This window comes from Pristis pectinata, chromosome 4, assembly GCF_009764475.1.
Source record: "Pristis pectinata isolate sPriPec2 chromosome 4, sPriPec2.1.pri, whole genome shotgun sequence".
Lineage (NCBI taxonomy): Eukaryota > Metazoa > Chordata > Chondrichthyes > Rhinopristiformes > Pristidae > Pristis > Pristis pectinata.
In genome coordinates this window covers 78182497-78208910 of record NC_067408.1, presented here as the reverse complement: position 1 = coordinate 78208910, position 26414 = coordinate 78182497, and the positions used below count along the sequence as shown (strand labels likewise).

Below are 26414 nucleotides of genomic sequence, written 5' to 3'. Positions count from 1 at the left end.
TGTCCTGCTCTGGGCCAGAGAGAAGCATCTGGCTTCAGACAGATATCTTGTGAAGCTTCAGTAGGGGAGTGCAAATCAATCATGCCGTGATTGAATGTACTCAGTAGGGGGCTTTTTAAATTCTTTTCCTAAGGTGTTCCTAGCAATACCAGACACCTGCTGTACATGAGTGCGCCTTACATTCAGTATAATCACGGCAGAAACTGTGGTTCATGTTGCTACTTTGATTGTATTCTTATTTTTATTTTGATTGTATTAGCTGGGCAAACTCAGACACTCACAATAAAGGAGTGAGTGGAAGTCTTTTCAAGAGTCTAACTCCCCCACAAATCAGAAAATTAAAAAAAAATCTTGAATTGACCAAAAGACAAGGCTAAATATTACGCTCAGGTCAAGACCTGGTAAACAACGGTGAAGAATGATTTGCAGTCATTCATTTACTGGGTGCTGGGCTGAGATGCCATGTTCCAGCAGACTGGTGTGGAAGGGGAGGTGAAGTGAAACATTGATTATTGCAAAGTAAGGGCACACTAATCTTCCTGTGTGGAGCCTTGCAGAAGCAGGTTGGCAACCAGTAAATTGATTCTAGCTCCTTCCTGTTCTCACCCTCAGCAACCTGAGATCACCGCAAAATCAGGCAGCTAGAAGGGGGAAGCTCAGGCAACTGATTCTCATCAGATGTGAAGATCCCTGCCACCTGAAAATAATCAAACCAATTACATGCAGCAGGAGGTGTCTTTGATGAAAATGAGGTGTCTTAGAGGAAAATGAGGTGTCTTAGAGGAGAATGAGGTGTCTAAAACCATAGGGCATTGGTTTAAAATGACGAGCAAAAAGTCTAGAGTGTATCTGAGGAAGAATTTTTCACCCAGAGGGTGGTTGTAACCAGGATCTCTCTGCCTGAAAAAGTGGTGGAGGCAGGTACTCACAGAGTTAAAGAAGCATCTGGACAAGTAAATAAATCACCAAGACATAATAGGCTGTGGATCAAGTACTAGTAAATAGGATTAGTGTGGATAGGACTTGATGGTTAGCATGGACTTCGTGTAGGATCTTTTTCTGTGCTGTATAACTCTATGATTCTTGGGAGCTTTCAGATCTTGGAAATGGGACAGGTTCTCCAGCACTAGAGTGCGTAATGTCACACTCAATGCAAGGTATTAAAGAGTCATTTCTTTGTTTAACACTTTGCATTTATTTGCATTTGGTGTCATCTTTGTTTGTGCTCAAAGTGTCCACCCTCCACAGGCAGACAAGAGTCACCTACTGTTACTGATCTAAAGGTAATCACTTTGCTTGAAGCAGCTCATTCATATTAGATCACTGTGTCAAAAAATGTTATACCTCTGGGGAAAACAAAAATGGGAAATTTTGTAAACATATACACAATTTTGTACTATTATTGCATCAATTTTACTGAATAGTGGAACTGCAGTTTATGGAGTAATGTCAGTCCAAAAGAAATTAAAGGCAACTATAAATGGAATAAAATGCCGACTCTGGGGGAAAGAATTTGGACCCAATCATCTACAGATACAATTACTCAGCTGCACAAATGAAGACATAAATGTATAATGGCCCTGAATCACCAATTTCTTCATTTAACAGCTAGATTCCCTTCAGTGATGCTGACTGGATGGGGTCTGAGCCAGTTTCCAGGGATTGAGGAATGGACGGCAAGAGTGGAGACAGATATTGCTGGATTTTAACTTCATCTGTGCAAGAATTACACTTCCTGGGATTGGCTTGTCTACCACACCAAGCTGTTTGGCCATTGTGTTTCAGCCCAGCTCTCAGTGGTGGCAATTAACATGCAGATGACATAACAGTTACACTGTAACACCTTCTGCTACATGTTCCCACAGATTTATAGGCTGGGCTTTTAGGATAAAGACTGACATTTAACTGGTACCTTGCACATCCTTTCAAGGATGTGTGTTAAAACAGTTGTGCCTTTGCAGAAAGTGGAAGACCAACATTCTACGGAGAATTCATAAAACTCAGCATAGAAAAATGAATCTTGTGGCAAAATGAATAGGATTAAAATATTCTGACAAAAGGTTAGCCATCTAAACCTTTGTCTCTCTCCCTACAGAGACCGCCTGTGTGTACCAAGTCTTTACAGCACTTTGTTCCTGTTGCAGTTTTCAGTCAATCACAGTATCTTACTTTGTTTAAATTCTTTGTGCTTCTGCTTTTACAAAGGCTCTGGTACCAACAGCTTAATGTCTTGGCTCTTTCATACGTTACAAAGAGCAAGCTAATGACTTCAAAGCAGGCACAAACCTGGTGAATACTTTACCAGGTTTTTAATCTTTTATATTGGCCTGAACCAAAGCACATCATACATACTAATTAAAAAAAAACACTTTTGCAGCCATAATAAGGATGAGCATAGTTGAAGTGTTCATCTCAATACCTGAAAAATAATCTATTTCTCTTGGAGTAATTGCATTGGGATAAATGTCTCCCTGAGTGTATTCTCAACAGCTTAACTCACTGAAAGTTAATTCACTGTATCCTCCAACCATACACATGTATTATCTACCATTTGAGTTTTAAGCTGTCATTCTGTAACAACAATAAAACTTTGAATTTTTTACAACACCTTTACCACTGCAAAATATCTCATGGCCCTTCACAGGTGCACTGTTACACTAGGTTTGACCTTGGGAGCATCTTAAGGTATAAAGAGAGGTGTAGACGTAAAAAGATTTAGAGGAAATTTGAGAGCTTAGGGACTTGGCAAATAAAGGATGGAGATCAGTGGTGGAGTGATTACATTCAGGGATGATCAAGTGGTCAAAATGAGAGATTGTGAATGGTTATCAGACTGAAGGATATTACAGAGGCAGAGGGGGTGAGGGGTTTGAAAACAAACTTAAAAGTTGTAACATCAGATTATTGCTTAAAAGACAGCCAATGCAGATCAGTGAGCATTGGGATAATGGTAAATGCAACTTGCAACACCAAGTTGGTCATCAATGGTGAATGCAACAATTAGGACATGGGCAGGAGGGTTCTGGAGGTCCCTCGGTGTCATGGCGAACAAAAGAGAGAGATGGGCCAGGAATGCATTGGCATTGTTATCCCTGGAGGTAATAAAGGTGTGGGTGAAGATTTCAGCAGCTTTGGAATATAGTTTGGCAGTATTATAGATGTGGTGGCAGGCACTCTTACTGGGACAGAGAGATAGGCTGAGAGGTAGGCAAAACCAATTTCTGGGTCAAACATGACATCGAGGTTCCCAAGTCCCCATACTTTAATGGTGTTATAATAAAACCAATATATCAGCAATTAAATGTTTCCTGTGAGCTCTTGTTTCCATGACTGATAGAAGATGGATAATGGTTCAATTTGTTGCTACATGTGTTTTATACTGCAGTGTTCCTGAACTTTGACTGAACACATCCTTTAACCCACCTTTCAACGGAAACAGATTAATTGTCAGTCTTTGGCAATTGTCATATTGCATCAACTCTTAAGTGGCAATGCACAACTTGAAACAAAGCTTTAACCAGAACAAAATAGAGGCAGGAGGAGGCTCTCTGCTCTGTCATTCATGACTGATCTGCCCCAGGCCTCATCTCCTTTTCTGTGCCCATTCTCCAGAGCCCTCAATTCCCTGGTCTTTCAAAAAATTAGCTACTTGCTGTCACCTCCACAACTCTCTGGGATAGAGAGTTTCAGAGATTCATCATCCTTTGCGAGAAGTTCCTGTGTACCTCAGTTTTAAATGACCTCCCACTAGTCTTGATGCTATGTCCCTTTGTTCAAGATTATCCTGCTATTGACGGCGCCGGAGCGTGGTGACTCGTTGCAAGCTGCTCTCTATTGATCTACTCATTACTTTTACTATAATTGTTCTACTCTTCCAAATTTAAATTCTATGTCACTCCCTGTAGCTGTGACACTTTACTCTGTATTGTGTTTTGTTTTTACCCTGTACTACCTCAATGCACCGTGTAATGAATTGATCCGTATGAACGGTATGCAAGACAAGTTTTTCACTGTACCTCGGTACAAGTGACAATAATAAGCCAATACCAATACCAATTGGAAACATGTTGACATCTACAATGTCATGCCCTGTAAGGATCTTACATGTTTTAATAAGATCACCACTCATTCTTCTAAACTCCAAGGAGCATCAGTCTAATTTCTTTAGCTGCTCATGATAGGACAAGCCTCCTATCACAGGAATTCGCCAAGTGAATCTCTGTGGCACTGTTTCCAAGGTCAGTACATCCTTTTTTAAATACGGGGACCAAAACTGTACACATTTCTCCTAGTGTGGCCTCACCAATACCCAGCTTGATCTGACCCATGAGCTGAATGATCTTTCCTGGAGAACATTGTGTCACCAGATAATGGGGCCATTGCTTTGGTCTGATTCAATTTGCTGCCATAATGTGATTTATACTGCAGTATTCCTGAATTTTGACTGAGCACATCCTTTGACCCATCTTTCAACAGTTCCATGCAGTGCAAAAGTTAGCAATTCGGATGTTGAGGGGAAGAAGGATGTTTTTCTTTCCAAACCTTTCATGCTCAACAGTGCACCTGCATGAGCCAAGAAATGTAAACATGGGTGGAACCTGAGTTCAGGGGGGAAGAGAACAGAAACAAGAGGAATAACATAAATGAAAAGAGAGAAGTTTGAAACTATTACTCTTCAAATACTGCCAATTGTTAGAAATAAGGATGTTGAAACTAGTGTGCCAAGTAAAGGTTCATCCAAACTGGGAGGAACTCATCACACTGAGCCAGCTGCCTGAATTTTCTCAATGGCCTCTTATTCAGGTGCTATCTGAAGGATACACTGTAGCTGGCTGAAGAACAAACTTTGCATCACATCACAGTTGGATTTGCAGCCTATTTTTCATATCTTCACCATACTCAAAAGTGCTTGAAAATCCTCTGTTGCTGTGCCTGGATAACAGGATGGTGAGCACGGGCTGGCTGCTGAAACGAGTGGATTAAGTATGCAGCACGAGGCTGGCTTGCTACCTGCATTACAATCAATGGATCGATACGAGTGTCGAGATCTGGTAAAAGCAAGCCTGCATTGCTTACAGCCTGCACGTCCCTTTCAAAGGAGGGGTGTGTAAGAGCTTGTAGCAGGTCCTGGCATCTGCAAGGTAATCCTGATGTGGGAAACAGCAAAGAATGGCACAATAGGGGATGACGCAGGATCCATGACTTGTGAACGTTGCATTGGAGAGATGGTGTAAAGGAGGAGAAATATCCAATCCAAAGGGGGGTAGGGCACATGAATGGTTGCTTTGTCCTCAGGTTGAGGTCTATTTTGTAGGCAAGGCCCATATCCCAGAACAGTTTTCTTAAAATATCAGCAAAAATGTTCCTGGAATGTAAGTTGACTGAACAATACTTCTGCTTATATTTTTGAGTTTTTGTACCATTTATGCCAATATCAGACAAACCACTGATAAAAGTCCAATCCAACAGAAGGTCCAAGCCCTGGAATTCAGTGATTCTCAAAAGGAATGAATCACTAAATATGTAAATCATAATCTTTGGGTTAAACCATTAAACATGTATATTCCAAGAATTATAAAGTTTTGAAACAGACCATTCAGCCCCAAGTACTCATCTGTGCCAGAAGATATGCTTTACTTGAGCCTCCTTCCACCATACTTCACTCACCCCTCTCCAAAGGCCTTTTCATTCCATCCTCTCACACACTCTGATCTTGCACCCTGATGGGCAACTCTGTCAATTGCACTGTCAACCTCATGAGGCACCAAGGCCACATCCTCACAACCACAAACAAAGACATCCAAACACTTTGAAAGAATGTCCCTCCCGTACTACTCTGCTCCCAAGGGTTTTGTTGGAGAGTTCGGCCAGAAAAGGATAGGGGCACACAGCGCAAGGACTGGTTACCAAAACATTACTGGGTCTGGTTAATGGGGCATTGGCAGGAACTGACTGAAGGGGAGCAGGGACTCGTTCATGGGGCATCATGCTGGGGATGGTTGATGGGTTTTGGTGCCGGGTCCGGACAATACAGTTTGGTACTAAGATTGGTGATGAGGCACAGTGGCAGGAATGGTTGAGATGGCTTCGGCGCTGGTACTGGCAGCTGAGGAACAGCTCTGGGATTGGTTGATAGGTTTCGGTTCGGGGAATGCTTGATGGGTTTTGGTGTCAGGAATGGCTGATGCATTTTGATGCTGGGACTAGTTGATGAGGCAAGGTGCTGAGACTGGTGGATAGGGTTCAGTGCTGATTCTGGTTGTGAGGTAACAGCAGATCTTGTAGCTGGGACATAGTATCAGGTCTACGGCTTTCTCCTGCAACTTCTTCGTTATTATTCAGGTGATGCAATAAATTGTTTTGCCAATGACAAGTCAGCCTGACTTGATGCTCATCTAACATCCACCAACCCACAGGAAAGGTCATCAGAGGCAAGGACTCTGGCCTGTCTCTGTTTATCCCCTTGCTACAGTTACCTGGAGTCCTTCCTGTCACTCCAGCTGAGGTCCACCAGCACAGTCTGGCCAGTGAACCTGGAAACATTTCTTTCAATGTCTCTGCCACTCAATGGTCTTATTTAGCAAAGCCATTTGGGAAAGTGTGGAGCATCCTGTTGCTTTTCCAGTCACATCCATGTTGGAAACTGGAAGCTTTGTGGCTACCACGTTGCTGAGTTCCCTATCCATTCACAATATGGTTTTTGATATCAAACTTGTTTCATGTACTCATACAAATCAGAAGCAATCAAGTTTCATCAGTCTCTTATTCACTGAATTATCCAGTGAAGTAATTACATTTCAAACCAAGCTATTCCAATGCAGGATACGAATGCAAAAGGCCACATCATGTGGCTGTCCAACTGTCCAGAACTTACTGCGATCTGTAATGATTGCTCGGGCCTCCTGGTTGGTTGTCTTGTTCTTCAGGTTCTGTGCTGCAGTGATAAGCTCATCCAGCTGAGGGCGCTTTTGATCCAAGTCTTGCAGAGTGGCCTGGAGAAGGAAGGACAACGACTGATGACAAGGAAAGATTTTCACAAGACAGGAATCTTACAGCCTTTGATGAAGGCAAAAAAAAAAGGATTGCTTTCCAGAGATGGTGTCACTGACTTGTCACTACTGATATTAATAAAATTAATGGGCATAAACGTGAAAGGTTTACAAATCTACTTGAGGGCCTGTAAAATGACTCAATGGCAATTTTGAAAATGCCATGCGGGATGCACACGTGTGCACCCACATCTGCTGCTCTCAGCAACTATTCCTAACTTAGCCTATAAATTTTAATTAATAGTCTGTGTTGATCTGCAATTTCATGGTTACTGGCAAATAAAATGTTTTTCATCCATATCCATAATTATGTATAAGTAAATGTATACACATTAAAGGAAAAGACATGTACATGTATGGCAGCTTTCCCGACACCATGCAGTCAGAGGCAATGGATTACTTTTGGACATGTCACATGAACTGCCAAGGTCGATAATCTTTAAATGGATGAATCCCCAAAAACAAGCATGAAATAAACATTCAAATTGCCATGTTTAATGGATTTAATTGTGGGAAAAGTGTGGGCAACAATTCTGGACCACTTCACACGATGACAGTGGATCTTTTTGGATTTATGCGAGCAGCCAGAAGGGCGACGATTACTGGGGTAATTCTACCAGCCAATCACACACTTGCGAGCCACCCTGGTATGTCTTTGCAATAAGTGGATTGTGGGTTCATAATCCATTGTCAGAGAGTTCTACAGCATGGAAGCAGGCCCTTCGGCACAGCTTGTTCATGCCAACCAATGTGCCTGCCTGAGCTAATCCAATTTGCCTGTGTTTGGCCCATATCCCTCTAAAACCTTCCTATCCATGTCCAAAAAACTTTCCTATCTGTGTCCAAATGTTTCTTTTCATATACAGTATGTTGTAGTCGTTCCTGCCTCTACCACTTCCTCTGGTAGCTTGTTCTGTATACCCACCACCACTCTCTGTGTGATAAACTTGCCCCTCGGCTCCCCTGTAAATCTCTCCCTTCTCACCTTAAACCTATGCCCTCTAGTCTTAGACTCCCCTACCCTAGGAAAAAGACTGTGACAATCTACCTTATGATTTTCTATACCTCTCCCTCAGCCTCTTTCACTATGGGGGAAAACAGTCCCAGTCTATCTAGACTCTCCTTATAACCCAAGCCCTCCAGTCCTGGCTCCATCCTTGTGAATCTTTTCAGCACCCACCTCCAGCTCAATGACATCTTTCCAATAGTATGGCAGCCAGAACTGCCCACAATACTCTAATGCATTCTCACCAATGTCTTGTACAGCTGTAACACGATGTCCCAATTCTTGCACTCAACCGATGAAGACAAGCATGCCATATGCCTTCTTCACCACCCTGCCTACGTTGCCACTTTCAGCAAACTATGTACTTGTATCCCTTGGTCTCTCTGTTCTACAACACTCTTCAGGGCCCTGCCATCCACTGTGTAGGTCCCGTCCTTGTTTAACTTCCAAAACTTAGTTGAGTTAAATTCCATCCGCCATTCCTTTGCCCACTTTCCCGGTTGATCTACTTCCTGTTGTTGCCTCAGACAACTGTCTTCATTCTCCACCACACCACCAACGTTGGTATCATCCACAAATATACTAATTATGCCACCTGCATTGTCACGCAAATTGTCAATATGTATGACAAACTACTAGGGACCAACACTATTCCCTGCAGCACACTGCTGGTTAGAGGCCTCCAATCCGAGAGAAAACCTCTGCCCTACCACTCTCAGACTCCTTCCACCAAGCCAATTTCATATCCAATTGGCTTGTTCACCCTGGATCCCATGTGATCTAAACTTCCAGACCAGCCCACCACGTGGGACCTTGTCAATAGCCTCGCTTAAGTCAATCCAGACAACGTCTACCATCCTCTTGGTCACCCCTTCAAAAAACTCAAATCAAATTCGTGAGACACGATTTCCTACGCAAGAAGGCCTTATGTACTAATCTTAATCAGTCCAATGTGGTCAGCATGTGCTTGGGACAAGGCTGAGTTATTAAAGCATTTCTCTAGCAGTGGAGCAAGTAATCATATATGCACGTTGTGTATTCTGCTCAACAAAGCAGCACCCCAGTGACACCTGCTTCTCTGGAGTATTGATGTCTGCAAGCCTCATTGCTGTTAATAGGTGCAGAGAAAATATGGCAGAAATACATGCCATAGGAAAATATTAAATAAAGAAATGGGATGTACAGGACTTCCAATTCATTTTGTTGACAGGGGGTGTATATTTGTAATGTAATCCCAGATATGCTTTCCAACGTCAGATGTTTAATGACACAAGAAATGTCAAATCTTTGTTCTATTCACACTTATTGCTTTCATGGTCTATTTTCACCGTTTCCACTGAGACTGCCCCTCCTGTCCGTCCATGTCAAAGGACAGTGATTTATTGTCCAAAAGTGAAACATTATGACATTCTCCAAATCATTATCACTCATAAATTAAGCATTAATTGTACATATTTCACATATGGTGATAGTGCCTCTTAAAGGCAATTTCTTGGACTAGAGCTTCATATCCATCAGCACTTGAACACCAGCCTCTTCAACAGATGGTCAGCTTAAGGCATTTCCTTCTTCACCATTACTTGCAACAATAACTTTTACTTTGATATTTCTAGACAGGCATGGTGATTTTACAACAAATTAGTTTTAGTTTCAATCGTTAAATCAAGACAGAGTTCCAAGTCAATTCCTCAATTAAAATTTACCTTAAAGCCTAAGTGTGTGTTTGAATTTTCAGCCACCCCTTTTCTCCACCTATAATATGTCCAAACATTAGATGTAACTGCAGCTAAAGACATAAAAAGTTAATGTTGCTCTGCATTCTCACAGCACGTGTTTCCTTTTACTGCTTATATGCATCATCATAAAGTTTCCGTGAAAAACCTCCTTCAATTGTGGAACATTCTCCTAATACACAAAGAAAAATCATGATACGCAATTCAATAAAATATAATCTAATTTATTCAATTTCTTCAAGCAGTTGCTTTGGCTACAGCCCTTGAACCATGGCTATTTTCAGTTATTCATTTTGTTTTGAAATGTCACCTATCTTGAATCTGCTGATCAGTTACTCTGAGTTTCATCTGATGGCATGTATGAGCAGGCCAAATCATTGTAAAAAAATAACAAAAACAAATTCATTAAGGTGAAATTTAACTGAAATGACCAAGAGCAGCCAGTGAGATTTAATCTGTTTGTGATAATTTTTATAAGATGGTGCAAGCAGGAGTTGTGTTTCCTGAGCTGTTCCTTCACTTTCGAGTCTTGTTACAGAGGATTCAGTATCTTAACAAATCAGGCAGCTGTGGGCTCAGCATAAGTTAATAATGGTGGATAAATATTAAAAAATCAGATTCCAGAGTGTAATCTCTTATAATTTAGCAGGTTTATGTGAACTGTGTGAACCATCTTTGACCTGCCTCAGGATTAAAAATGGCCTTCTCCTGAAATAATTCACTCAGAAAGTACATGGGTTGTCATTAGCATTCTTCTTTAAAAGGTGAAAAAATAGCATTTCACACCACTTTTTTCCTGCAGTGAAAGGGAGCGATTTGGAACTTTGTCCCAAAAGAGGCTGTGATCACTTCCATAGGTAAAATTTACAAGATCCCGATCAACAGCATTTTATTAGGTAAGAGCATGTAGAGGAGAGGAGGGCACTTAAATTGAGTCACAGATTAGTCATAAGCTAACTGAATGGGAAAAAGGAGTTCAACGTCCTGCTCCTGTTCTAATGCTACCACACGGCTTTGACTGAAGCTGCAGGCAGCACTACATATGATGATTAATTTTGCAATGCTGTAAAATAATGCATCAGAATATTAAGCTACCAAGACTTTACCCTAACTTGGACACAAAGTTGTAGATAATTGCTCTCTATTGTCTGTGTCTACATGTGTTGAAGTCACTTACTTGTTTTGACCTTGGCTTCATCAATTCGATTTCATTCACTACTATTTCAGAAGCACACTTTAAACATATATTTGTTTCTACATCACACGTTTGCCACATACTGCAGCAATCCAATTTTTACCCAACAATGTCTTCCTCAAACTTCTTCCTTGGAATCTTTGAAATTCTTACAATGACTACTTCTCTGCTCCTTGGAGAATATTCTCAATGTAGGGGCATAAATAAACTTTGGAAATAAATAAGCTCAAGATATACTGTTCTTGCAAAGCAGATGCCATGCTTTTGAATTTTTTCAGAGACCAGGTTTTCATTGTGGGATCTACCATTTAATTCCTCAGAGAATTCTCCCATGGCTTGCTTTGTACTTACTGACTGTGGCTCCTTTTGGAGCAAGAAATTTGTGCACATACAACAGCTGCTGCCTTATAGCTCTTGGGATCTGGGCTCAATCCTGATCTTGGGTACCGTCTGTGCAGTGCTTCCACATTCACCCTGTGACCACGTGTTTCCTGTGGGTGCTCCGACTTCCTTCCCCATATCAAAGACATGCTGGTAGGTTAAAAGGGCTGCTGCAAATTACCCCTTACCACAGGTTGATGGAGAAAGGGATCAAAGAGGAGTTGGTGGACATCTATGAGAGAGAATAAGTTGCAGGATGGTGGGAAAAAAGGTAAGGGTGATTGGGAATTAATGGGATTGCTTCCTGGAGATGGCATAGACCATTGAGGCACATGGTCTCCTTCTGTGTCATTTTAAGTATGAGACATCAACTCAAGGTGAATTCTTGATGCACTTAATGATCTTTCTCCAATGAGTCAGCCTCTGCCTATCCCTATTGGCTACCTCTGGTCAGTGCAAGCTATCGGCCTCAGGACAAGGGAGGTCCTTCCTTAATGCAGCCAGGGCACAGAAGATTAAACTGGCTGCAATTTCATTGAAACAAGAGATTCTGTGGATGCATTTTGATGTGACACAAATTGGAGCTTACAATAGGTTATAGCTTCCAATAGGCTGGACCAAATTTCTCCACACTGGATCAGGACTTGAGCATTTGCAAGGTAGTACTGATATTACTGGTACTGGCTGGTGTGGAAGCTGGTCACTGAACCCAGGAACAGGTGCATTTCCCAGCAAATTCCAGCTCTTTATATTAAAAAAATCAAACCCACGTTCAATATTATGGATAACGTTAAGTCCATCACAGCTTTTGGTTAGCATTGCAATCCTTTTAATTAATTTCCACCTTTTGGCAAAAGCTAAGAGAAGAAATATATTTTGCTCAATGTGCATCAGAGATGTTGAGAGTTGCTGAGCCATCGTCTAACTGCAAGTCATAGAGAACTACAGCACAGAAACAAGCCCTTCGACCCATCGAGTCCATGCCACCGAATCTTCTACCTAGTCCCCTCTACCTGCACGTCTGTGCTTTTGAAGGATAATGTCTCCACTTCAGAAATAGGGTGCTTTACATTTCTTAACTACTGGCCCTTTCCCTTTTGCATGTTGCCCCTCACTGACATCACCTTACAAAATAATGTCATACCTAAAGTGTCTGCTGATGACACCAAGTTCTACCTTGCCAACACCTCTTCAAAACCTTTCATTTGTTATGCTGCCTGCCCCAACATTCAGTACTTGAGCAGAAATTTCCTTCAACTTGATATTGGGAAGACAAAGCCATTGACTCCAGTCCCTGGCATGAGTTCTGTTCCCTTGTCAACAAATGCATCTCCCTCCCTAAGCGACTGACCAAGTCTGAACAGGACTATTTTCAACCTGGTTTCTATATTTGAATGAGACAGGTTTCTGGCTAGATTTTTGTTCCATCACCAATGCCACGTACTTCCACCTCAGGAATATTGCTCAATGCCACCCATGCCACAGTCCATTTCCTTCAATCCTCCAGTCCTGCTTTTGTTATTTCAGATTCGACTATTGCACTGCACTTTCGGTTAGCCTCCCAACTTTCATTCCTTGAAAATCTAAGCTCTCTGAAGATATGCTGCTCACATCCCAACACACAGCAAGTGTTGTTCACTGCTCTGTCTGGTAACTTATGGTGGCTCAGATTCCAACGAAACCTTGATTTAAAAAAAATCCAGCTCTAAAGATTTCCTTGTTGATGTTTGCTTCTACAAAAAAAAGCCCTGTATTTATGTTATGATTTTCACAACTTTAGACGATCCTAATGCACTTTAATGTTGATCGAGTATTTTTGAAGTGTAGTTACTGCTATAATGAAAGAAACACAGTCAAATTGTACCGACCAAGGTCCACAAACAACATACGGACAGTGACTAATTATTCTATTTTAGTTAAAGCAGTTTTGAAATAAATATTAGTCAAATCAACATTCTCCTGCTGCAGGGGGGGAAATGTGTCCTCTCCTGTTGTCAGACCAAATATAACATCTGGGAATATTCTCTTTCATGTTCCACTGCCCAGTTCCATGTGAGTATCAGACTCATCAACCATATAAATATGTCATTTGTGCAAAGTGTGTTATAAATTAATCATGAATAAAGCTGATAGAAGTATGATGGCTTGAAAGATCATTGATGTATAATTTGAACAAAAATAAGATACATGACGAATTCAAAATCAACTGAAGGCCATGTATGAATTCTGATGTGATTATACCTCTGTCCACGAAAGAGAAAAGGTTTGTTTCTTATTATATACTAACTGATCTCCTGTATTATTATACATGAGAGTATGAGAAGAACATAGAGTCATGAAGATAGACGTGGGGAACAATGGGAGCTGGGGTTATTACAGCATATGAAAAGAGTGCAAGAGCAGCCTGTGATGGACTACAGTCCTTGGAGCCTGTGAATGAATGAGGTGGGAGTGATGAGTTGAAGTCTCCTAAGCACCGAGAGAGGTGACCCATTTCTGCTTGAGGAAGATTACACATTGCACTTACTGAGTTGTGATAGATGTCTATGACAGGTGGTGAGAGGGAGAGAGTGAGAGAGAGAGAGAGAGAGAGTGAGAGAAGGAGAGGGTGGGAGGGAAGGGGGGAGTGAGGGAGGGGGAGAGAAGGAGAGAGGGGAGGGGGAGAGAAGGAGAGAGTATTGGGAGGGAGGGAGAGGGAGAGAGACAGAGGGAGAGGGAGAGAGATAAAGAAAAAGCAAGAGAGAGAGAGCTCACAACCACAGATTGTGTGGACAACCAATACTAACATTGAAAAATGGCCATGAATTTGAGCCAGGAGCACAATATATGTAGTGGTTCTGCCAAATCAATCACCATTTGTCTTTCAGATGTGAATTAAGCACTTTGCTTAAATTGTTACAATCAGCAAAGAGAATAACATCTCTTTTGACAGCATGCGCCAATACTCATGAGAACCAGAATGGGGCCAGACAAATTTCCCCATGGGATTCACGAATCGTTGTTGTACTAATATGACACAGGCCCATTTATAACAAGTCTGAATATCCGATTAAGTCGCATGGTATTTTGTGTAACACTTTTAAGATATTACATATATATTTTTAAAAAACCTGGAATCTCACACAATTGTTTTTTTGCATTATCGTACAAGGACAAGACTTGAATCTTGATATACTAAAATAGCATGTAATACTATAAGCCAAATGCAAATCTTAAACTGTGCTTTTGTAAAAAATTGCTACAGGACATCCAGAGACTTTACTGATAGATAATGCACTCAACATCCCATTCAACAGTTTGATTAGATACATGCTGCTTTCTCTTTAATTCCTGTCAGTAAATATGATATAAATATTATTTAATATACAAAGCTTTGCGGCTAGAATGTACAATAATATACCAACAATGTTCTGTTCTCCAAATTGCTTTTAAGCATAAACTCTGTGGAGTCGTCTCACTATACAGGAGAGATCATCCAAAATGATGCATTATAAGGATCTGCACATTACCTGCATCATGATTTTGTCTTTATCCAAAACTAAGCAAAAATTAATTCGAAGATTTTGAGAGCCGGTTGCTACCTGGTTTTCTGACGCAAGTTTGTTTTAACTACTTCATCAGACTTGTGATAAAATGGCAAACTAAAAAATGGTGGTATCAAACTATATAAAAGAGATGTTCAGAACCATGAATAATCTTCTGATGACGCAAGAAGCTGAAGGATCCTCTGGAGATTGGGTACGTTTCCACTCAATAGATAAACCCTCAAAGTGGTTCAGCAATTCATAACAACTTAATTTAAAAGCATCAATTATGGGAAGCCAAGTCACAAAAAGCCATTTCCCAAGTAGAACTTGGGAAAGTTCTACTTGGGAAAGTGAACAGTAATACCAGACAATGATGCACTGAAAAGATCTTCCAATAAAACCTGTTTTTTTCTCCCTCTGTATGGCTTGATGATTCATCATACATGTCAGAAGGTTTGGCAGTGGAGTCTTAAGTCTGAATTTTCAGAAATAAATTTTTAATTACTATCTGAAATAGACAGGGTGTATTTTGCAATCACCTGAGCCCAACAAAGTGAAGCAAGTCGCTGTTTCAGCTTTGTCTCCAGGATGCTTAAAATACCACAGCTTCCAGAAGGTGAATATAAATAACCAAGTGATCTATTAGTTGAGGGATAAACGTTGCATTGTGTCCAGAGGCTCTTTTGTGGTGCTGTATGCTCGGGCAAACAGCAAAGATAGAGCTATCAGCAAAGGCAGTCAACATTCAAGTCACAGTTCAAGTCATACCACATGGTGCACACAGTTCCAGAAGGTACATTCATACTCAAAAATACCATAATGCTTCTCCCTTCAAAAAGCATCAGATCTGTGCAAACCATCAGCTATCAACATACATGATATGATACCAGATAATTACTGACATGTGATTTCAGGTAATTAACTCATTATTTGTTGAAATATATACACATACAATTATTAATTTAACCAGACATAAACTTACTCATCTTCTTACTCCTTTCAACTCCAAACTGTACAGCATAAGCTAAAATTAACATCTTCACATTTTTGATTCCAGATACTGATAATACCTGTAGATCACTTTTGCAAATGAGCTTCATGCATAATCAATGAGTAACTGCAACTATGACCTTAACTATGCATAATGACAAAAAACATGGTACTGCATATTTTTAAACATAATCTGCAACACTAAACTTAACACAGGGTGAAATACTCATGAAATCACTACATTGCTAAAGTTGTTTCAGTTTATTACAAAATACCTTACACTGAATCATATCATTTTCTAGCTTAGTTCTTTCTTAAGACTCCTCATTTTCATGCCGCTGCTCTCACTTTGTCTTGCATCTTGACTTCCACTCTGAGTTCCTGTGGAGTATGGACCTTTTCTCTTTCCTAGTATCCCTGTGGATTTCAGAAAGCCAATGCCCCTCACCTTCCCTTTCTGGATTACTTACAATGCCTTGATCTTTGGTCACACTTGTTTTCAGCTTCTCCTGCTGCACTTTGTACTACTTTGAGCTGACATCCCAAGTGTGACATCACTCATGGGATCTTCATAACTTTCGAATTATCTCCAAGTCAGAGTACAGTCCTTGCTCATGGCATCCAGCTCAATCAGACCTTGATCATATTCAGTAAACAACTCAAACTCTTTCAAATGACTTGCACTGTCTTATTCATCTGATTCAAAGCCTTGCTTCAAAACCCGAGGACGAGTCCCTCAATTTGCTTCTTTTCTGTAGATTTTTGCAATTGAACAGCCGCTGTATGAATATTCCTACGAACAGACTGCATGTACTGTCCAGACAGGACATGGACTCTTGCTATCATGGACTGCTCTGTAAATGCTGAATCACTGTCTAACTGATACTCTAAATTTGGACTGTTTAAAATGGACTGTCCTCCATTTTGGGATTCGGTACCAAGATCTACTTTTCTGGCTCACTTGATATTTGCTCTGCAGATTTGTCATCCCATCTCACGATAGTCTCCACAGATGCTAGAATGCTGGTCACTTTCTGCCCAAGTATCTCACTGCCGTTGTAATGTAAGATTTGCTTTCCTTGCTGCCCTGCAGTGAATGAAACATGTACAAAGGTCTTACTGGCAGACACACGACAGTCAACACCGAAAACTCATGGCTTTCAAAAAGTGCTCTCAGAGTTCAAGGTGGTGTATTCCCCATTAATATTATTAATTCACACCAAAACCTGTCATCTGGCAATGATTCCCCTCCATTCACCACCACACTATTTCACCATAACACACTGCATAGCATGACTCAATCCTTCTTCAGCGTTTTTTTTGCAAACAAGCTTTGCATGCATTGACCCAACATTTGAGAGCTTACCTCCGCCCATGAAGAGCTTGCATTTAGCTGCTTGTCTCACCTTTCGACCCAACTTCACCTTTCTCTTCAGATGGTCTATCATCTGGTATTGGTGCATCACTTCCCAATACCCTAATTACCATGGCAAGAACCAGCAACCTTGCCATATTTCCATCCCGAGTTATATTTTCACTTGCTTTAGCAGGTTGTTGAATAGTAGCCACGACCACTATCAGAGTTGTTTTCCATAACCACTATCAGAATTGTAACCCTGCTTTGGCAGTATTTAGGTGCTCTAGATGCCATAGTATCTCCAAAGACCACTTGACAGATGGTTTGTTTGGCCAGGGTTAGGGGATCCAAATCATGAGTGGTTCCTGGATCACTTTGGTGCTCAATGTTGCAAATCTCTCAAGTGTACAGTCGCTCAGTCCAAGTGAGTCAATCAAATTCACACTTATGGTTGCTCTATCCCTTAACCATGATCAGTAACTGGAGCCATCCATCTCCACTGGCAACCCAACAGCTTACCTCACCCAAAACTTGGAAAGCCCCTTCTGCATTGGTGCCCAACACTATTTTGCTCTGCTCTAACAGAAAGTCGAGGTAATTGCAAGACAGGTTCTAGCCTTCAAACAATCAGCTTACAGAATTATCAACACACAAGTTTATTCTCAATTAATAAGGTAGCTTTGACCGTACTAAGCAACTTCCTCTTCTGGTCAGCAACTAGGTCAGTTCACGTATGCAATTCCACTTTTTCATTCCCTGATTCCAGTGAGGTTGGCCCACACCCTTGCCTTTGATGCAAACATATGCCTTTGTCAGCAGCTACTCTGTCAGGGACTCCTGCGGTAATTGTGGCATTGGGCCATATTGAACAGGCCTATTTAGGACGGGTGGCTCCTGTAACATCCATGATAATACCTCCTGCTTTTACACCCCCATGGCTTGCAGCCTTCCTGCCTTTGGCACTCAGATGACCTACTGGATCCCACCAAACAGGCTCAGAGTGTCCATCACAATTGTTTGGCTTGTAGTGTCCATCTCACTTATCCAGGAGGAAGACCACATTGCCACCACCATTTCTGTGGCTTTTTTGCCTTCTTGCACCTGTGAAATTGTTTCTCTTTTTTCAAGACCACCTCCAGATTAGTGGCTATTCATGGCCTCCTGGAATGGTAAAGTTCACTGCACTGAAGAGTTTTGTCTGAATTCTCTTATTTGCCACCCCACACACAAAACAATTCTGCAGCAGACAGTCTAAAAGGCTCAGAAAATTGCACCTATTTGCCAGTGTCTTCAACCTGACTTTGCATTCACCAACAGCTTCCTCTTGTTGCTATTTACATGTGCCAATCTTTTACCTTATGGAAATCTCTTAAGGTGCTGGATTGAAATGATTCTTCAAGGCCTTTAAGTATCCTTCCAAAGAATCTTCTTGGTATTTTGCTGTGCTGACAGAATAACCGATGTCTGATATGTCTCCGACTCTACCATCAGCAGTTTCATTGGGCTCTTCTTTTTGCACGTGGCTGGCTTTCTCTATTCTGTGTCCTCCTCTTGGACCCTGACGTTTTTGATTGCTGTCCATTCATTCCATGTAGAGGGCAAATGGGCAAGGCCGCTGAGTATTTCTGAAACTCACTGATAATACCTGCCACATCCATTGCTTGTCATCCACACTGCTCTACCTCAAGATCTCCATTCTCTTGTACCTTGAACTTGAATTCTGCCTTCTGACCCAAAATATCGACTATCCCTTTGCCTCCTCAGACGCTGCTTGACCTGCTGAGTTCCATTTGTTTTTTTTGCTCCAGATTCCAGCATCTGCAGTCTCTCGTGTCCTTTAGCTCTGCTGTGCTGCTGCTCACTAAGGCAAGCAACAAGTATAGAGTTACCAACCAAACATCCACTACTGAAGGCAGTGAACACTCAGCCAGCAGTTATGGCTGGTACAAAAATGTAATAAAAGATCGTACCGCATGGTACACACAGTTCTTCAAAATACATTCACATTCGTGTTCTTTCGTATAACAAGGCGTCTCTTCAAATAGGCCCATCAGGTCTGTTACGTCCACCTGGACAGGCAGAGAGTCTTGAGAATGAAGAGGTACCCAAGCAGGTGGACACGGTAGTGTGGCGGTTAACGTAATGCTTTGCAGTGCCAGAGACCCGGGTTCAATTCCTGCCGCTGTCTGTAAGGAGTTTGTACGTTCTCCCCGTGTCTGCGTGGGTTTCCTCTGGGTGCTCCAGTTTCCTCCCACATTCCAAAGGCGTACAGGTTAGGAAGTTGTGGGTATGCTGCGTTGGCACCAGAAGCGTAGCAACACTTGCAGGCTGCCCCCCAGAACACTACGCAAAAAATGCATTTCACTGTGTGTTTCGATGTACATGTGACTAATAAAGATCTTATCTTATTTACAATGATGCACTGTTCACGTGGGACCATACTGAATGTACTCGCCCTTCATAATATGACTACAATCACTAAAAAGTACACCTCAAGGCATACACTTTTTACTTAATCTGTAAATAATGACAAGTGAATCAGCTCCCAAGAATATTTTCTTTTACTTTCCCATACATTCATGCTTCACTGATCTGCAACAGTGAAAAATTCTGGAGGAGCAATTAGACAGCGATGAAATGCTGATGTCAGCTTGGTGCTGGCAATGAGACTCACACTGGGATGGGGCTCATTCTGAAATTGGCCTCAGTGTTCATTTAAATTAAACCAGTAAATTGGAGTTGTTTGTTGTGCTACCCCAGGGAGTTTGGCAGGGGCACAAGGTGGCATGGTAGCATAGCGGTTAGCATAACGCTATTACAGCACCAGCGACCTGGGTTCAATTCCCGCTGCTGCTTGTAAGGAGTTTGTACATTCTCCCCGTGTCTGCGTGCGTTTCCTCCAGGTGCGCCGGTTTCCTCCCACATTCCAAAGATGTACGGGTTAGGAAGTTGTGGGCATGCTATGTTGGCGCCAGAAGAGAGGCGACACTTGCAGGCTGCCCCCAGCACATTCTTAGCAGCACAAAAAGATGTATTTCACTGTGTTTCGATGTACAGTACACGTGACTAATAATAGCTTAAATATCAGTTTTGGTTTGCTGCAATGCCAGCAGCAGTTCTGTTGTACCCTGTACCAGGCCACGGTCAGGAGAGGGCCAAGGCAGCTCCACACTCAGGTACTAGTTCTTCTTTCTCAGGCAAAGCAGACTGCTCTCGAGGCAGTCTCCAGTACTTCCTTCAAGCCAATGCCTTATGCATTCACAATAAGATGAACCTGTTAAGTCTGGGAAAGCCTGCAAGAAAAGCAGCCACACTTTGGGAAAGAGTCCTTACATACTTGTCTTACTTCCTGAGTGGTCTCTAAGAATCAAGGAAGATATACCTCCACCTGGGTTCTGAAGTGACTCATGATGCCAATGTGGGTCCTGCAGACTCGACCACCAATGGGGCAGGAGGGGCCAGATGGGATAGGTGGGTGGGTAGATGTGAAATGCTGTGCTCTCTCCAACAGATACGCTGTCCTCAAGCACCCCTCTACCATGGCCTCCCAACGCATGATTCTCAATACCATCCTCAACGTCCCTCTTCCACTTTGAACAGTCAGAAACCAAGGATTCCCAGGAGTGAGCAGGGATACAGATTTTTTTCAAGGGGCTTTGATCACGTCCTTGAATCTTTTCCTCTGCTTGCCCAGTAATCTCTTCCCAGAAGATACAGGAGCCTGAGGGCACATACCACCAGGCTCAAGGACAGCTTCTATCCCACAGTGATAAGACTATTGAACGGTTCCCTTATATGATGAGATGGACCCTGACCTCACAATCTACCTTGTTGTGACCTTGCACCTTATTGTCTACCTGCACTGCACTTCCTCTGTAGCTGCGACACTTTACTCTGTACTGTTACTGGTTTCACCTGTACTACCTCAATGCACTCTGTACTAACTTAATGTAACTGCACTGTGTAATGAATTGACAGTACGATCGGTATGCAAGACAAGTTTTTCACTGTACCGCGGTACATGTGACAATAATAAACCAATACCACTACCATTAAGGAGCATGCAGTGGATTACCAGTGTAGGGAATCCGGTGTTGGGAATGCAAACAATGTGATCAGGATAATGGAGTTGATGGGGAGTAACTGGGGCCTCAGCGCTGGGAATGTCTGCTTGGAAGGGGGCATTGACTTTGATTTGGAGGACTTTGTGGAGACAGCACTGGCAACATCTCTCCTGTGTTTCAGAAGCATATAAAAGAGAAAGAATTACTGATGCCCAGTAAATCATAAGCTCTGTGCCAAGTTTAAGGTCCTGTTCTTTCAACATTCCTTTGCTGAATTGGCCAAAGGTGGTACTGTGCATGTACAAACACTTTCCAGGTAAATACAATCATGAGGGGAGTAGATAAGGTAGATTCATGGGTCACAATCTTTTTCCCAGGGTAGGGGAGCATAAAACTAGAGGGCATAGATTTAAGGTGAGAAGGGGAGAATTTAAAGGGGACCTGAGGGACAACTTTTTCCACACAGAGGGTGGTGGGAATGTGGAACGAGCTTCCAGAGGAAGTGGTAGAGGTCGGACAATTACTGTGTTTAAAAGACATTTGGACAGGTATATGGATAGGAAGGTTTAGAAGGATGTAGGCCAAAGGCAGGTAAAAGGACTAGTGCTGGGAGACAACTTGGTTGGCATTGACAAGTTGGGCTAAAGGGCCTGTTTCCGTGCTGTAGAAATCTACGACCGTCACAGGTGTTCCAGGCATGAGTCTTTGACTTCTACACTGGAGGCTTCACCAACATTGCAAGTATCAGACTTTCAGTTCAGAATATACAATGGCAGACCACCATCCATTTCAGCATATAAGTGCCTGTTTTATACCTGTAAAATGATACATCATTACTAATTTTTGCTACCCTTCCCACTTAATAAAACCTGGAAATCTTCAGGCTTAAGAGCCCATGCCTTGTAAATGCTTGGAAATCTTCTATTAAGCAGGAAGAGATTAAATATGCTGCATTGTGAATTAACTCTTAAATATTTGGCATGCACTGGGGAGGTTGAAAAGCTGCAAGTCACATTAGATCTCAAATATAAGCGGAGACCTGCTGGTCATATTTTAAAGAGAACACTTCCTTCCAGTGAATGAGAAATCAAATCTCATCCACAACTCCAAGAGAAAGCCAAGGCACTGTTTTTACATCTCCTTTAACAACTGAAAAAGGCTAAAAGAGCTCCACTTCATCCTTACACTGATTGTTAGATTAATGCAATCATTGGTCTGATAAATAAGTGCTCAGACTATGGAGTACAAATAAAATGTTCTATGACCTCTTATCAAATATTCATGCAGCCTCATTTCTGGAACCATTTGCTAAATGAAGCACATGCTGTTCCTTCACATAATTTCGAGTTAAGGTTAATCATACAACAGGATGTAAGGCAATTGAAAAATATGCAGGACGGTGGGTGTTAAGATACATGCAACAGCTCATTAATTGATGAGATTATTCTTCATTTATAAGGGACCCAATTTGTTGTCAAAAGGATTTGCCTGATCGGTGGTGATTTTTATTTGGATTCAGCCAGTTTCAGAGCACCTGCTGTCTGGTCCAAAGTGCCAACTCTCAGTGAAAACAGAAAGTCATTCCAGAAAACACGGAAGCTGATCACGCTACAGGCCGTCTTGTATTTATGCAATGTTTTGAAGTATAGCCACTCTAACACAGGAAACATGAAAGCCATTTTGGGGTCAACAAGAACCCACAAGCAGCTGAGAAGGAAGAAGCAACACAAACTATTGAGACACAAGAAATTCTGCAGATGCTGGAATCTGGAGCAATACACAAAAAGTGCTGAAGGAACTCAGCAGGTCAGGCAGCATCCATGGAGGGAAATAAACAGTCGATATTTCGGACCAAGACCCTTCATCAGGACTGGGAAGGAAGAGGGCAGAGGCCAGAATAAGAAGGTGGGGGGAGGGGGAGAGGGAGGAACACATGCAGGCAGCGTGAGAGAGGTTTAAACTACTAGTTCAGAAATGAAGACATATTCTTTAAATTATGATGGAAGCGCATTTATACAGTTCCAAGAGAAAAAAAGTAGGGTTCAGAAAATGCTTCACTTCAGTTTCTTCTCCATGAGAAAAAATAATGTTTCAAGGTTTATTTCATGGTTTACTTAAGCTTTGATCATTTTAACAATAATTGTTTCTTGCTGGTAAAGGAATGCCAATTAACACATTCCTGCTGTGCTGGGGTCACTTGGTAACATTCTTTTTGGTGTAAAATAGTTCTGAAACACAATTTTTTTTATATGTTAATGTCATGTGCATACACTGGGCCTGAAACTTGTGCTGGTTGGTGAGTGTTGTATCCAGGCCAGGAGCTGTGGTTAGCCACAGATGTGCAAACAGCTGCAGTCGATCATGAGAAGGCCAGAGATCAGCTGGGAGCGGGGCAGGAGACTGGGGCTGTGATTGGGTAAAGGATGAGCTGGGAACTGCAATCAGGCCCATCATGAGGCGTGATCGCAATCACAGCATCATAGATGGCAGACACTTCTAATACAATCAAATTCACGGAGAAAACAGTGCTGATTTATAAATTATAATAATGATATATTTAAATCACATGGGATTCACTCCTTTCCATGATGTAGTCCAATGCTGAACCGTAAGACTGGAGGGCTGTGACTAGTGGTGTCCCACAAGGATCGGTTCTGGGACGTCTACTTTTCGTGATATTTATTGATGACTTGGATGAGGGGGTAGAAGGGTGGGTTAGCAAGTTTGCAGATAACACAAAGGTCGGTAGTGTTGTGGATAGTGTGGAGGACTGTTGAAGATTGCAGAGGGATATTGATAGGATGCAGAGCTGGGCTGAGAAGTGGCAGATGGAGCTCAATCCGGAGAAGTGTGAGGTGGTACACTTTGGAAGGACTAACTCCAAGGCGGAGTACAAGGTTAATGGCAGGATTTTGGGCAGTGTGGAAGAGCAGAGGGATCTGGGGGTTCATATCCACAGATCACTGAAAGTTGCCTCAACAGCTGGATAGGGTAGTTAAGAAAGCTTATGGAATGTTAGCTTTCATAAGTCGTGTGATCGAGTCTAAGAGCCGCGAGGTAATGATGCGGCTGTACAAAACTCTGGTTAGACCACACATGGAGTACTATGTCCAGTTCTGGTTGCCTCATTACAGGAAGGATGTGGAAGCGTTGGAAAGGGTGCAGGGGAGATTTACCAGGATGCTGCCTGGTTTAGAGTGTATGCATTATGAGGAGAGACTAAGAGAGCTAGGGCTTTACTCTTTGGAGAGAAGGAGGATGAGAGGAGACATGATAGAGGTGGACAAAATATTGAAACGAATTGATAGAGTGGACAGCCAGCACCTCTTTCCCAGGGCACCAATGGTCAATACAAGAGGACATGGCTTTAAAGTAATGGGTGGGAAGTTCAAGGGAGATATCAGAGTAAGGTTTTTTTACCCAGAAAGTGGTTGAGGCATGGAATGTGCTGCCTGGGGCGGTGGTGGAGGCAGGGACATTGGTCAAATTCAAGAGATTATTAGATAAGCATATGGAGGAATTTAAAATAAGGAGATATGTGGGAGGAAGGTGTTAGATAGTCTTAGGCGAGGTTTAAAGGTCGGCACAACATTGGGGGCCGAAGGTCCTGTATTGTGCTGTATTGTTCTATGTTTTATGTTAACTCAGATAAATACTCAAAGGAGAAGGAATGTGACTGTGAGACCAATAAAGAACAACAGGAGCCAAATATTTAAAAAAAAATCCAAAACTTGAATTCATTTACCAGCACAGTAATTCAAACTGCCTTTGCAATGAATGCTATTTAATTAAGCATAATCTTTCCCCTGAAGTGCATAATTGCCAAATAATTAGAAATTTACATTATTAATTAATATCACTAATTGTACATAATTCGATTGGTCAGTCATAAAAAGAGAACTAACTGCATTGGATCCTTTGTAATAGAGTGCCATGATAAAAATGAAAATAACATTTTTTTTATGCGTTCACACTTGCAAGGCCTTCACATTGTCCATTCCTCTATTCCCTTCAGGAGGTAATTTTTGAACTGTAGGTTGTGTGGTGATGAGACTCCAATTATGTCAATGGATAGGACAGGTCCTGGGTTTTATCACAATTAGTTACAATGAACACAGCAATACACATCTGAGCTGGGATGCAATATTACACAAGCCTGCAGTCCTCAAGCTTCTTGGATGTTGAGGCTTTGGTTAGCTGGGGGCGGGGGTTGGAGAGCACTGCAAAAGAAGTGCTGGTGAACTTTGGTTGTTGACCCTGTCAGGAATACACCAGTGGTGTGCCAGTGGTGAAGGGAATGAAATTTTAAGATGGTGGATGGGGTGTTGACTAAACAGGCACCTTTGTCCCAGATGATGTTGAGTTTCTTGAGTGCTGTAGCAATACTCAACTAATTAAGGTAAAATGGTTTACTATTGTCAAATGTACCGAGGTACAGTGAAAAACTTACCTTGCATACCGTTCATACAGATCAATCGTTACAACAGAGCATTGAGGTGGTACAAGGTAAAACAATAACAGTGCAGAATAAAGTGTTACTGTTACAGCAAAAGTGCAGTGCAGGCAGACAATAAGGTGCAGGGTCATAACAAGGTAGATTGTAAGGTCAAGAGTTCAGCTTATCATATTAGGTAACTGTTCAATAGTCTTATAACGTCGGGAATGAAGCTGTCCTTGAGCCTGGTGGGACTTACTTTCAGGCTTTTGCATCTTCTGCCCAATGGGAGGGGGGAGAATGGAGAATGTCCAGGGTGGGTGGGGCCTTCGATTCTGCTGGCTGCTTTACTGAGGCAACGAGAAGTATAGACATAATCCATGGAGGGGAGGCTGTTTTCCGTGATGTGCTGTGTCCACAACTCTTTGCAGTTTCTTGCGGTCACGGACAGAGCAGTTGCCATACCAAGCTGTGATGCTTCCAGATAGGATGCTTTCTGTGGTGCATCAATAAAATTTGGTGAGTGCCAAAGGGGACATGCCAAATTTCTTTAGCCTCCTGAGGAAGTAGAGGCATTGGTGAGCTTTCCTGGCCATGGCATCAACATGGTTGGACCAGGACAGGCTATTGGTGATGTTCACTCCCAAAATTTCGAAGCTCTCAACTGTCTTGACCTC

General features: G+C 42.0%; 1 protein-coding gene across 3 annotated transcripts in view; it reads right to left on the bottom strand.

The window, feature by feature from the left end:
• Positions 1 to 26414, bottom strand: part of dmd (dystrophin) — a 1415828-nt gene that overhangs the window by 284045 nt on the left and 1105369 nt on the right. For all 3 annotated transcript variants that reach the window (XM_052015085.1, XM_052015086.1, XM_052015087.1), the window contains exon 53: positions 6875 to 6992. In XM_052015085.1, coding sequence (XP_051871045.1) covers positions 6875 to 6992 — 118 coding nt within the window. The remainder of the gene's footprint in view (positions 1 to 6874; positions 6993 to 26414) is intronic.